The sequence below is a fragment of the Glycine soja genome, chromosome 19, assembly GCF_004193775.1.
Source record: "Glycine soja cultivar W05 chromosome 19, ASM419377v2, whole genome shotgun sequence".
NCBI lineage: Eukaryota > Viridiplantae > Streptophyta > Magnoliopsida > Fabales > Fabaceae > Glycine > Glycine soja.
In genome coordinates, this window is record NC_041020.1 from 7,083,676 (window position 1) to 7,098,453 (window position 14,778).

General features: G+C 33.7%; 1 protein-coding gene across 2 annotated transcripts; it reads left to right on the top strand.

Annotated features, from left to right (window-relative positions):
• Positions 1–10,136: 10,136 nt before the first annotated feature.
• On the top strand, positions 10,137–14,160 carry LOC114399401 (uncharacterized protein DDB_G0275933). Of its 2 annotated transcripts, XM_028361584.1 has the most exons (4): positions 10,137–10,290; positions 10,534–10,681; positions 13,594–13,669; positions 13,885–14,160. In XM_028361584.1, the coding sequence occupies exons 1-4, from the start codon at positions 10,236–10,238 to the stop codon at positions 13,891–13,893; spliced, it is 288 nt and encodes a 95-aa protein (XP_028217385.1). In that variant the 5' UTR covers positions 10,137–10,235; the 3' UTR covers positions 13,894–14,160. The 2 variants fall into 2 exon arrangements, with proteins under 2 accessions (XP_028217385.1, XP_028217384.1); XM_028361583.1 differs by lacking the exon at positions 13,594–13,669.
• The last annotated feature ends 618 nt before the right edge of the window (positions 14,161–14,778 follow it).

Sequence of the window (14,778 nt, forward strand, 5' to 3'; positions counted from 1 at the left end):
AATTTTACACATATATCTCCAAAGAAAAGCGGGCATGTAACATATGGTGACAACAACAAAGGTAGAATTCTTGGAGTGGGTAAAATAGGTACAAATTCTTCAAACTCCATTGAAAATGTTCTACTTGTTGAAGGCCTTAAGCACAGCCTGCTTAGAGTTAGTCAACTATGTGACAAAGGCTATCTAGTATCATTTGATTCTCAGAAATGTCTTATAGAACATAAGCATGACATTAATATAAAGCATGTAGGACATAGAGTCAATAATGTTTACATGATAGACTTAAGCATAAAACAAGAAAACAATCATTGCTTTCTTAGTAAAGATGATGATCCATGGTTATGGCATAAAAGAATTGCTCACATAAACATGGATCACTTAAATAAATTAATTTCAAAAGATTTAGTAGTTGGTTTGCCTAAATTGAAATTTGAAAAAGATAAACTATGCGATGCATGTCAAAAGGGCAAACAAACAAGAGTCTCATTCAAACCTAAAAATGTTGTTTCAACCACTCGACCATTACAGTTATTGCATATGGATCTATTTGGTCCATCTAGAACCATGAGTTTTTGGAGGAAATTACTATGCTCTAGTTATAGTTGATGATTTTTCTAGATATACTTGGACATTATTTATTACACATAAAAGTGATTCATTCCAAGCATTTAGGAAACTTGCTAAAGTCATACAAAACAAGAAAAATCTCAAGATTGCATCCATTAGAAGTGATCATGGGGGTGAATTTGAAAATAAAGATTTTGAATTATTTTGTGATGAACATGGTATTGAACATAATTTTTCTGCACCAAGAACCCTTCAACAAAATGGAGTTGTTGAGAGGAAAAATAGGTCATTGGAAGAAATTGCAAGAACTTTATTAAATGATACTTCTCTTCCAAAGTATTTTTGGGCTGAAGCTGTCAATACTGCATGTTACATCATGAATAGGGCCTTGATAAGACCTATTTTAAAGAAAACCCCATATGAGTTATTTAATGGTAGAAAACCTAATATCTCTCATCTACATGTTTTTGGTTGCAAGTGCTTTGTACTTAATAATGGTAAAGATAATCTAGGAAAATTCGATGCAAAATCTGATGAAGGCATTTTTCTTGGATATTCATTACAAAGCAAAGCATATAGGATATATACTAAGAGAACTATGAATATCGAGGAATCCATTCATGTTACCTTTGATGAATCTAATGCTATATTGTCAAGAAAGAATATGCTAGATGACATTGCAGATTCTTTAGAACATATGAACATTCATGAACAAAATTCCAAAGGAAATGATAAAGGAAACAATGAAGATCTTCCAGAAGAAGTCAAATCCAATGATGAACTTCCAAGAGAATGGAAAGCTTCAAGAGATCATCCCCTCGACAACATTATTGGTGATATCTCAAAAGGGGTAACAACTAGACACTCTCTTAAAGACCTATGCAATAATATGGCTTTTGTATCCATGATTGAACCTAAAAATATAAAAGAAGCCATAATAGATGATAATTGGATCATTGCCATGCAAGAAGAACTAAACCAATTTGAAAGAAACAATGTGTGGAAATTAGTAGAAAAACCTGAAAATTATCCTGTCATAGGAACAAAATGGGTTTTTAGAAATAAATTAGATGAACATGGTATAATTATTAGAAATAAAGCAAGGTTAGTAGCAAAAGGGTATAATCAAGAAGAGGGAATAGACTATGAAGAAACATATGCTCCTGTTGCAAGATTAGAAGCCATTAGAATGCTTTTGGCATATGCATCCATAATGGACTTTAAACTTTATCAAATGGATGTTAAGAGTGCCTTTCTAAATGGTTTAATTCAAGAAGAGGTATATGTTGAACAACCCCCTGGTTTTGAAATTCCTGATAAACCAAACCATGTTTATAAATTACAAAAGGCTCTTTATGGTTTGAAACAAGCCCCTAGGGCGTGGTATGAACGCTTAAGCAATTTTCTTCTAGAAAAAGATTTCTCCAGAGGTAAAGTGGATACCACATTGTTCATAAAGAGAAAGCATAATGATATTTTGTTGGTTCAAATATATGTTGATGATATAATTTTTGGATCCACTAATGATTCATTGTGCAAGGAGTTTTCCCTTGATATGCAAAGTGAATTTGAAATGTCAATGATGGGAGAACTAAAGTACTTTCTGGGATTACAAATCAAGCAAACTCAAGAAGGTATATTCATCAATCAATCCAAGTACTGCAAGGAATTGATCAAAAGATTTGGGATGGATAGTGCAAAACACATGTCTACACCGATGAGCACTAATTGTTACTTAGATAAAGATGAATCTGGTCAGTCTATAGACATAAAACAATATCGAGGTATGATTGGATCTCTTCTTTATTTATCTGCTAGTAGACCTGATATTATGTTTAGTGTATGCATGTGTGCTAGGTTTCAATCCAACCCCAAACAATCACATTTAAGTGCAGTAAAGAGAATCATGAGATATCTATTAGGAACAATCAATTTAGGATTATGGTATCCTAAGAATTCAACATGCAACTTAATAGGATATTCTGATTCTGATTTTGCCGGATCTAAAACTGATAGAAAAAGTACAAGTGGAACTTGTCAATTTATTGGATCGGCTCTTGTCTCATGGCATAGTAAGAAACAAAACAGTGTTGCTTTATCTACTGCTGAAGCGGAGTATATCTCTGCCGGTAGTTGTTGTGCACAGATTTTATGGATGAAGCAACAATTATCTGACTATGGCATCATTCTTGATCGCATACCTATTAAGTGTGATAATAGTAGTGCCATAAATCTATCCAAAAACCTAGTTCAACACTCTAGAACTAAACATATAGAGATTAGACACCACTTTCTTAGAGATCATGTCCTAAAGGGAGATTGTGTATTAGAATTTGTTGATACTAAGAATCAACTTGCTGATATTTTCACTAAACCTCTCCCCAAGGAAGTGCTCTTCTCTATTAGAAGAGAACTAGGTCTCTTAGATGTAAGAGATTTAGAAAAATAGGGATTGATTGGTTGATTGATTGGTTGATTTACTCTTACTTATTGATTGTAGATTATTTTGTTTGTTTGATTATGTTTGAATTCTTGTTTTTATGATAGAATTTATGATTTCTTGTGTATATAATAATTGAATGATTGAATTTAGTGTATTAGTAGTGAAAATTAGTCATATAGGATGTATTTGAGCATAAACATGGATATTCTCTTAAGAAACTAGCCTAGGATAGGCTCTGGTAATCGATTACCATCCAGTGTAATCGATTACACATGAACAGGCAGCCTGTAATCGATTACAACATCCTGTAATCGATTACCAGAAGGCTTATTGGGCCTGTAATCGATTACCAATACCTGTAATCGATTACAATGCGTCATCTTCTATAAATACTCACGAAATCAGAGCTGCTGCGCAGCCAAAGCCTCCTCCATGTTTTCCTCCATACCTAGAACTTCAAACCTTCGATTCTCACTCAATTCTTCACCAAATCACGTCCCGTAAAGCCCGATCTTCCTCTTTTTCACTTCTCTTTCACTTCCACCGATCAAAATCTATAAAAACTTCATCAAATGGCAGAGCCATCAAAGAAGAGAAAGGGATCATCCTCCACCGCTACCGCCGCTGCCCATCGCCGCCACGGTCCATCCGGAGCACCCACAGCACCTATTCCTCCTTCTTTGTCATCTCCAAGATCATCAACATTGTTTTCATCTGATGATCAACGTCTACGGTACCTTTCTCAGTTTTCTTCAAGAATAATCTTAGACCCTAAGTACCTAGACGTAGAGTTCTTTAATGATGAAACGTTTGATTGCTATCAAGTGTTTCAAAATTCTGGTCTTGTTGATTTCATGTCATTAAAATTGCCATATTATCCTGAACTTGTAAAAGTCTTCTACTGCAATTTAAAAATTCAGGATGGTATCATTATGTCTGAGGTGCATGGTACTTCTATGGTCATTGATCAGTCACTATTCTTTTCTTTGACTCATTTACCCAGTCAAGGTGCACCTTTTGAGGGCACCATTGTTGATGACTGGAAATTCGATTATTCGAGTCATGATGCTCGTCGCATGGTCTGCAATGATCAAGCTGAAATGACCGGTAGATTGTTGGCCGGGTCATTAACATTTGATAATCGCATCATGCATTATATCATTGTTAGAATTTTGCTTCCTCAGTCTTCAAATTTAGCACAAGCCTCTGAGGAGGATTTGATTCTTATGTGGGCTTTTCTTACTGGTCGTCAGATCGACTGGGCCCATTTGGTTTGGTACCGAATGCATAAGGCATTACGGGCCAATGCACCTCTTCCTTATCCACAATTGATTACTCTGTTTTTGCGTCATTTTCAAATTCCGCTTGATGATGAACCCTTTGTTCAAGTCAAGTGTTCTTTTGCAATTGGTGCTGGTGCAGTGATCTCCTTTGGGTATCGTAAAGATCGGAATGGAAAATGGCTAAAGAAGGATGCACTCCCTCCTCAAGATGAACGTACTCCTTCACCTCCCCCTCAACGTGAAGATTCTGCACTCATGAATGAAGTCCTTTCCGAATTACGGGGTCTTCGTTCTTATGTTGGTGACCGCTTCGACTCGTTAGATTCACGCTTTACCGGTATGGACATTCGCCTTACACAGCTTGAAGAGGATGTCGGATACATTCGTCAGAGTTTCGATCTTCCACCACCACCTTCGTCTTCTTAGATTTTAGTTTCTGATTATATGTCTTTTATAAGTCGTGTATTTTGGCTTTTAGTTTCTTAGAATTTACATTATTATGCTAAGTACTTTGCTTATTTATCTTGTGGTTTTTAAATTTCAGCCTTGGATGTTTTGTGGTTGTTGACATTTTAAGTTATTTGGATTCTGGTTTGATTATTTCTTCTTTGTGAGTTTGGCTTATTGTGTTTTATACTCTAATATTTATATCTTTCTACTCCATTGTTATATCTGTGTTGATTTCCGAGTTCTTTGGCTTTTTGATGTTGCCAAAGGGGGAGAAAAGGTTGTAGAAAAAGCTTAAGAAAAAGCTTAACAAACTTAGAAATCAAGTGATCATGAATTCCGAAATATAGGGGGAGTAAACGCTTTATCTATATACAATTGTGTGTTGCTTGAATCTTGATTTCAGGTATTGTATTGTCATCATCAAAAAGGGGGAGATTGTAGATGCAATTGCCTTTGATGTTTTGATGATGATCATGATGATGTGTTGCAATTGATGCAAATGGGCTTTTCAAGATTAAATTCAAAACAATACTTCAAGATTACAAGTCACAACATCAAGATGATCACTAGAATATTAGGAAGGGAATTCCTAATTGAATTAGCAAAGGTTTGGCCAAGTGATTTAAATTAAAAAAAGTGTTTCTCAAAGGTTTTACTCTCTGGTAATCGATTACCAGAGGATGTAATCGATTACCAGTGGCCAAATACGTTTTATAACAGCTACAAAAATTTGAATTCGAAATTTTAGACAGTGTAATCGATTACACAATTTTGGTAATCGATTACCAGCAGTTAGTAAACGTTTTAATTCAAATTTTAAAAGCTATAATCGATTACACAATTACTGTAATCGATTACCAGACAGGATTTTCAGAAAAATAATTTCAAGAGTCACAACTTTTCAAAGTCTTTATTCATGACCACCAATGGTCTATATATATGTGACTTAAACACGAAATTGCTCTGAGATTTTCAGAACAACAAGTGTTTATCCTCTCAAAGAGCAAATTCATTTTATCCTCTTAAGAATTCCTTGGTCAATTCAATTGCAATTCATTAAGGAATTATTTGAGTGCTCAATCTGTAAAATCTATCTCTTTCTAGAGAGATTTGTTCTTCTTCTTCTTCTCATTCTCTAAGGGATTAAGAGACTGTGAGTCTCTTGTTGTAAAGGAATTCTAAACACAAAGGAAGGATTGTCCTTGTGTGTTTAGAACTTGTAAAAGGAATTTACAAGATAGTGGAACTCTCAAGCGGGTTGCTTGGGGACTGGACGTAGGCACAAGGGTGTGGCCGAACCAGTATAAAACTGAGTTTGCATTTTCTCTTCCCTTAATCTCCTTTATTTATTATTGCTTTATATTTATATTCAAATTGTTTCATTTGAATTAATATTTAAGAAGATTGTCATTAAGGGAATTCATAACTTGAGTAAAAAGTGAAATAGATTCTTAATTAGGGGAAATAGTTTGGAATATCTTAATTCAACCCCCCCTTCTTAAGATATCTGAGGCCACTTGTCTAACATTCTAGACTTCTCCGTACTTCTTCAATTTTTGCTTCTTTGGGCTTTACTTTATTTTTCTTCGCCAATTAGTCATCAAGCACTATAAATTCACAAGCTTTTAACACTTTCTACACAAAAATTTAAATGATGTTAAAATTCCAATTATTCACATAAAAAGGAAGAATTAAGAGAGAAAAATTAACAATTCCTACATAATTTATTCCCAAAATTTACCTATAAATAGCAGTTATCACTAACCAAACTTTGTGTAAGTGTAAATTGAAGATCTTAGTCAAACTTAAATCACTTTTATGTGACTTAAATAAAAAGGATATAACAAAATAGGCCTCTTGCTAGATGTGGAAAGCAAGTTTTCTTATAGGCCATAAATTTATTTGCTCGTCTGACTCATCTAACCCATTGTGTTAGGCCAAATTGACCATTTGCCTAATATTATATAATTTTTTTGACAAGGAAATTAAATAAAATAGTAATATTTCATCAAATAGGTGTTATGATTTTTGGAGGGAACTATTGTTAACTTTATCACTTTTGTTATTCACACTATCCATATATGTGTTTTTTTATGTAACTCAAAATTACACTTTTCATATAAACACAATTCCATTGTACAACTATACAACAAAATCATGTTTCCCTTGTTTACTAAAGTAGTGAAGAAAAATAAACACTGGAAACACGATTTCATTATACGCTATTCAATGAAATTGTGTTTTTATTGTTTATTGAAGGAGTGAAAAAAAATTAAATAATAGAAACACAATTCCTTTGTATGACAAAATCGTATTTCTTGTGGCGAATCACCCAATCCACTGTTGCACCATGCGCCACCAAGCCTACCATCACCATGCCAATGTCGCGCTGCGCCACTATCACCACCATACCAACAATATCATTACACCACTAGTATATCTCTCTCACACCCTATCCCAACAAATTTGAGCGCGCAACACCTTCATGTCACCTTGTCGTTGTCGGGTCATCGCCAACACCACATCATTGTGTGCATGCCATCCCACTACGACCACAATCATACCACCAACATCAACGTCCTCCATCACCACCGACCTATAACATTTATATCTAACGAAATTCACCCCAATCTTGTCACCAATGGAAGCAAACACAACAGCCATGAACCAAACACCATCACCCAAGCTTGATCTATGTGCGACCTCAACCTACCACCCAGGTCTTATAGCTAGCACGACCCTATCTGGGCAATTTGGTGATACAAGTTGGTGCGGTTTGGGTATGGGGAAGGAGAGGGGGCGAAAACAATTTGGTAAGTGGGCAAAAGAGGGATTTCATATGGTTTGGTAGTGTTAATAATAAATTTGGTAGTGCCAATATTATTGCCCTTTTTGGACTTACATTTCATGAACTCGATTCAACTTGTTTGGCCATAAAAAAATGACAGCGACTAGGGTGGACAAGGACTCTAAATGATTTATGGTGGACCACTTTGTCCATCCTTAGATTCATTTTATCCACACAACAATTTGATAGACCTTTTGTACCAAATATTTTTATTTTCTTTGTTATTTTTTCTCTTCTTTTTCCCTCAACCCCTACACGCAATTGAGAACTCCATCAACAACGTGTCTGCCTGGCTACTCCATGTCATTGTCACCGATGACTAGTACCCCATCGACCTCCCTCCCACCGCTGCCAACGAGTCCGTCAATGGTGTTGGGTAGATCGTCATCCTCCACATCAGCTCGCTAATGACTGCTCCGAAACTGACACCTTACTCGTCTCCCTTGCCTGTATACACAACCTACCATCATATTTGAAAAAATAATAATTACAAACCAAATTAACATCCAATTTCAAGAAAAAGTAGTAAAACATGAAAACCACTAAACCATATTTGGTAAATTGCGTGCATTTTTTAAGGGAATGAACCAGATCTAGTGTGTTCTTCCTGAACCTACATTAATAACCTAACTAGATAACGAGAACTGAATTGGCAAAAAATTGTTTCTTCTCATCATTGTAGGTTCACCACCTCCAGCGATTGTTCTTGTGCGCTTGCAGTTAGGATTTAAGGTGACTTACAGGTACGAGATGATAGAGACATTGGTGGTGGTGGTGTCATGTGCATGAAAGAGGGAGTGGAACAGGTTTTCGGTAATGGCAGCGTTGAGTGAATGAGAATAAGGAGTGGAGAAGAAAAAAAAATCGGTGGCATCGCCGTCAAAAATAGCCTTCGGCAATAGTGCATGTTGGATAAGAAACATCGACGAGGAATAAGCAAGGGTTAGGTGTTGACGATCCATGATAAGAGAGTGGTCTATTGATTAATCTAAAGGCTATTTAGAGTGGTCCACCATAAATCACTTAGAGTCTTTATCCACCCTAGAAGTTGTAAGAAAATATATGCTACTAATTGTGAATCATAAATGCTATACTTTTTCATCTCTCAAAACAAAATTTAAGAGATTTCTTATTTATTTTTATTTACTGATTACTTATTAGTGATTTATCTTTCACATTTTTTTTGCGTCGTCTTTTAGTTTCTTCCTAACTAGGGATGACAAAAAAATCCACGCCTATGGATATCCACAATAGAAATGAAACAGGTAATGTAAACAAATATTCACAACCCACATATACATATATTTAAACTATTTGTTAGTTAATGGGACAAAGGCAGATATCGTAGTATCTACACCTATGGGTACCCGCTACCCATAAAGTTACCAAGATAATACATATATATATATATATTAATTTAAGAGTAAAGTTGTTGAAGGGTAAAATATCAATTCAAGAATGTTTTATTATTTAGACTTAAGGAATTGAACTAATGTTTTAGATAGACTAAATTTATTTTAACTTATGTTTTAAAAAGAGTAATGTTATTTGAATTTATGCTTTGGAGTTATGCAATAAACATGTTTTAAAAAGTTTAATTATCATAGAGTTGCTAAGGCATTATATATTTTTCTTTGTTTTGCTATTTTATTTTTTAGTTTTTTTAATATTCATGGGTATTCGCGGGTTTATAAATATCTACAAATAGTTACATATGTAGGCACGGGTGTATGGGACTAACACGAGCGGATATTTTAGCACACAAGACGAGTGACAATTAGGGTGTCTTTGATTTGCATTTTCATTTTCTGTTTTCATTTCTTATTTTCATTTTTTGAAAACTGCTTTCATTTTCAAAAGATTAGAATTCTGAAAATATATTTAGTTTGACTTCTTGTTTTTTGCTTTCAAGAAATAAAAACACTGAAAATGCGTTTTCAAAAGAAAATTTATTTTTATATTTGCTTAAAATTATATTCCTTGCCACCGTGTTTTCATTTTACCCAAAATGAGGTTCCTGGTTTCAACTGAAAACATTAAAAATGAGATTTTATTGTTTTCAGTTTTTGGTTCGTTTGAGAAAATATTTTCACTGAAAATGTTTTCAAAAATCCAACCAAACGTATTTTCATCACTATTTTCTATTTTCAGTAAAAATGAAAACAAAAAACAATCAAATCAAACACTCCCTTAGACACTAGCATATCGGTTGCCTTTCTAATACCTAACCAAATCCCTCTCCATATTTCTTTAGCTTACTTGTTTCTTTAGTTCTTAAATTTGAGGAGTGAATTTCTTTAGTTTCTGAACCTAAATTTTAATAATATTTTTGTAAATTCTTACGTGATCAATTGATACTTTATAATTTTTTATTATTATTTTGTGGTTTTAAAATGTAAATTTTAACGATTAAAAATTAGTACAAAATACTAATTTCAGGAAAAAAAATAATTTAACAAAATTCAGGTAACAACAAATTATTTTTAAATTTCAGGAAAAAAGAAATTACAGATCCCAAATTTAGGACAAATTATTATTATTTTTTTCTTTTTTCATTTTATACTGAAAAATCAGTGTTTTCGACCCTGCAAGTCTGCAACCGAGTTTTATTCAGAAATAATCTCAATCTCATTCTCGAACCTCCATGGGTTACATTCAAGACGCACGCCAGAATCACGTTAAGAAGAAAGTTGAAGAAGGTATTCTCTATTTTTCTTCATCTATGAACCCTAAACCCTAAATGCACCGTTTGATTACTTACAAAAAAAAAAAAAAAAGAATGAAGTTATGATTTTGGAAGAAGAAATGCCAACCCTTTGCCTTAAACTTGGGTTTAATTCAAATGGGTAGTTCTCCTATGAATCCAAAATGGCGTTATGATTAAATCAAGCATTTTTTTTTATTAGTGAAATTAATGTGCTTGTGTATCATCAAATTTGCAGCTTTGCGCAGCAAAATGAAGCAGAAGGCGCTGAAAGAGTGTGATCATTACACGGCAAAGTATGCTGAATGTGCTTTAGGGAGAACACTTTCAGTTGTGTGGCGCTGTCGCCAACAAGCACAAGAGTTGAATGATTGTCTTCACCAATTGTAAGCTCTGTTGTGAGATGAGTCATTGATTTGATTCCTATGGTTCAATTCTTGGATTGTTTCACGGAAAATAATAAATGTCGAATTTGATTTCTGGACAACTTGAATGCATTTGTTCAAGTGTATCCAATCATAGACAGTCATGCATGCCAATAACTATTTTAAAAGTAATGTATAAAGTAATTTCTGATTGTTTGACTGTGTAAAAATCTTTATACTGATGCAGTGTGAAAATTAAACTTTACATAATAATCATCATTTTCCTCTATTTGTAACTGTTGGCTGTTTGCTTCATCCTGGATTCTCTCTTAGTCCCTGTGCATCTCATTGTATTGATCAGGATTCTTTGTATAATAGTTGAATTGAAGATTTAAGTTCTTAGCGTGTTTCAGTCTTAGTTTATATTCAGTAAAAATATCAAAATATATCAAGATACCTCTCTAAGGATAAGGGATAGGTACAGGTGAATTCCAAGGGGAATTGACAAAGTGAGTCTTAGCCTGTTTTGGGTACTTTTTTCACCTTGTGTTATATGAATCTTTAAAAATATGAAACAAAATGAAAATAATGTAGCACTTTTGTAACTAAGTGAAAATAGAAGATGAAAATAGGAAATATTTTTTAAACCAAATAGGCCCTAAAGTTGTACATGTTGCCCATATCTCGGGGGAAGTTTCTGTTGAAATTGTGCTCACTCAATTCTTCAGAGTAATCCCCCAAATTGGTCTTTTAAGATTTATTTTCACCAAACTACTCCCTCAAAGATATAAAATGTCATCAGTTTCATTCTTATGGAGGACTAAAGCAGGGGCATAAAATATTGAATTTAGTAACTATTTACATCTTTGATAGACTAATTTGGTAACAAAATTCTTTGGAGCACTAATATAGTGATACTATAATATTTGTAGGATCGATTTAGGGGTTTACTCTGGGTTTGTTTACTGTCCATGGGCATAGGTAAGGACAGGTCTTACTGTATTGTTTTGCTTTCTTATCAAGTTTACTAATACTTTACATAGATGCTGAAAACTTGATGACATATATTCTTAGTCTTGTCTCTTGTGCATGTTAGTCACTAGAAAACTATCTTTCCTGAATAAATTCTATTGGTTTGTTCTTTTGTACTTGCTGTAAAATTCGGCAGCATTGAATCCAGAAAAGGAGAAATTTATACATGTATGCGTGTAATTAATATTGTTTTACATTAGTCTTTGATGTATTCTTTTGTTACCAATGTACAGATATACTTGTATACTATGTGTTAGGAACCAAGAATAGAAATGAGAAAGAAAAGAATATTTTATTGAATTGAATGGAAAAAAAAAGAAACTTAGAGAGGGATCTCTCCTCCAGGGTTTCCCCTTCACCAAGGATTTCTCCTTTCACAAAGAGTAAAAGCACAATTTACAAATTAAGACCAAATAGAGTGAATCCTTTCCCCTTAATTCCACCTGTTTATATCTAATAAACTTGTATAACTAACTAATTAACTACTCTAACTGTTTGCAACTATTTTCCCTTCCCTTTTATTTAACCCCTAAAGCTATGCCTAATTAGGATTAGCTTCTAGCTTAATGAAACTTTTCAATTGAGATAAGTATTTGATTCCTTAGAGAAAATCCCTTATAAATATATAGGTGCTTTTGAGAAATTATATAAGAGAACAACTTTTGAAAAAAATGAGATGCATAAGTTGATTTTTGACTCATTTGAGAAATTTAATTCATTTGATCTCCTTGATTTGTTTTATTCTCTTTTCTAATAAGTGTTTGTGGAAATGATTATTCTTCTATGGCTAAAATGCTTTCATCAATAGCCGTTTACAAAATGATAAAAGGCTCAACCTCCTAATAACAGTTATATCATTACCATTACCATATATGAGGTCCTAGAGGGAAAAGTGAAAGTACCCTGAGGAATACAACTTTTATTTGGTGGTGTTGCAGTACATTGTAAACTTTATAAGATCCACCAGTTAATGTGACTGAGATTGGATGTTTTCCAGATTTGCTTGTTTAATCTATTCACAGATATACATCAGCCCAGCCATTATTAGAAGACATTTAGGTTTCATTTGCTGGTATGCAGATATGGTGGCCAATTGTACATGCCATCTGTTTATCTGATTTAAACCATGGATACTTCTGAACCTTCTAGTTACTTATTTGCTCAGACAAGATACGTAAAGATTATTTTATTCTATAGTTAGAGGAATGATACATAGGAAAGACATCATGCCAATTGGAAGAGTGATACGATAAAGGTGATTTATTCACTGCAAATTTGAAAAACAGTATTAAACATGTGTACATACTCTGATGCATCATGTTGTATCTGCATGTTAAATCTTTCTATCCACTAGGTGTTTGAAAAAAGAGCTAAAATACTGCATTTTGGACCATCTCATAGTGGTACAGAATAATGACATTTACAATAATTAACATCCTTTTTTTTCAATCTAACCAAACATCTAATCTACTTCTTAGTTACTTCTCATTCACAGTTTTAGAAGATGCTTGTGTGGTCAAGTAATTTCACAAAAATGCGAAATAGAAACATCCTAACTGCCTGTTTTGCTCACTTTGCTTTGCAAATGAGTCTCATAGTCCTTTACAAAGGATTTTAGGTGCATATATTACCTCATAATGGTCAATGTCTAGGGTTTGTGCCACAGTGGATTACTAAATTTCCAATTATATTGTGAAATTTTAGACTGTGCAAATATTGTTATATTGATAATCTAAGCTTGATTTGGTTTTACAAGGCTTAATTTGTGCAAGCCAATGTGCTAGATGGCCTAAATAGTACTTTATTTCTTTTCAGTTTTTCATCTTGGAATCATGGGAAACACAAAAGTTGACATATAATACATTTATAGCATATTAGCCTGATGATTAAATTGATTGTAGGCCCTCATGTTTTGGGGTAGAGAGCGGAGGAACTGAGAACTCCATATCCTTTTTGTGTCATATGTCTCTGACCAAGGTGGAGAAACATCAGTCAATATTAGCATTAATTATTGTTTATCATTCTTGTTCTTCATGTGAATTTGATTTCCCATTGTCTCTCTTGCTGCCATTACCATCATCTTAATTATCAATACAACCAAAGATTTATGTTGTGGAATATTGGAGAAGTAGTTTAGTATAATTGTGTGGCTATGAATGTGGGGTTGATATCTCTCGTTAATTCTTTTACAGCACCAATGATTCTGTTTTGGAGGAAATGAAGAAAGAATACATGTTAAAACAAGGAGAGGGCTCTACTAGAATCCAGACTGCTTGATTTCAATGACAATGTGTACGCAAGGAACAGTTTATCAATATAATCTGATGCATCTTGCATTCAAGTTCTCTAGATATTTACAATGATCTCTTCATTATTGTGATGTCATGGAGCTTCATTATAACTTAAACTTTGTTTGGGAGTTTTGTATGGACAATAGAACATTAATGAAAAGATCTTCTTTGTTTGTATGTTGTTTGTTACATGATCTTAAAGTAGTGTCAGATTGAAGCCATTTTGACTTAAGGCTGTGTTTGAGAAAGTGAGTTACTCGGATGCCAATCCACCATGAGAAAAGGATTGGCAGTTGAACGAGCTTTGTAAACTGAGAATGCTGCAAAACAACACACTCTAAAGGTGATGTGTGTGAAGAGATTAACTATGATGGTGTTATCGGAGTTTGAACATATGCTATGCAGTTGATTTACTATTTCATTAAACTGAAGTCCATGACATTGTCAAATTGACTTGGCAGATGACAACTTGATGTACCATGTTTTGGAGAGACCCTTTGATGATGCCATCTCATTTTACTGTTATCAAGGTTCCTACAATGTGCTGGAAGAATTAGATATATAGCCTGTTAGAAAGGCCAATGTTTCTAGTTATGCCAAAAATTCACATTAGGGTATACTTCAAGGCCTAGGGGATTGACCAACAAACTGTCAAATTCTGCTGCAAGCCTCAAATCAGTAGATGAGTGTTGTTTTTTCATTTTCAACTAACTACTAATTTTCAACTAGCTATGCAGTTTAATGCTGTCTTATTTTTACTTTATTTCTTATTTTAAAGATTTCGTTAAAACCACA

What these genes read in the sequence shown, in the direction of transcription:
- LOC114399401 (XM_028361584.1), top strand. Translation starts at nt 10,236, where the DNA reads ATGGGTTACATTCAAGACGCACGCCAGAATCACGTTAAGAAGAAAGTT. An exon ending in TAAGAAGAAAGTTGAAGAAG is followed by an intron (nt 10,291 to 10,533) that starts GTATTCTCTATT and finishes TCAAATTTGCAG; the next exon opens with CTTTGCGCAGCAAAATGAAG. An exon ending in AATGATTGTCTTCACCAATT is followed by an intron (nt 10,682 to 13,593) that starts GTAAGCTCTGTT and finishes AATTGATTGTAG; the next exon opens with GCCCTCATGTTTTGGGGTAG.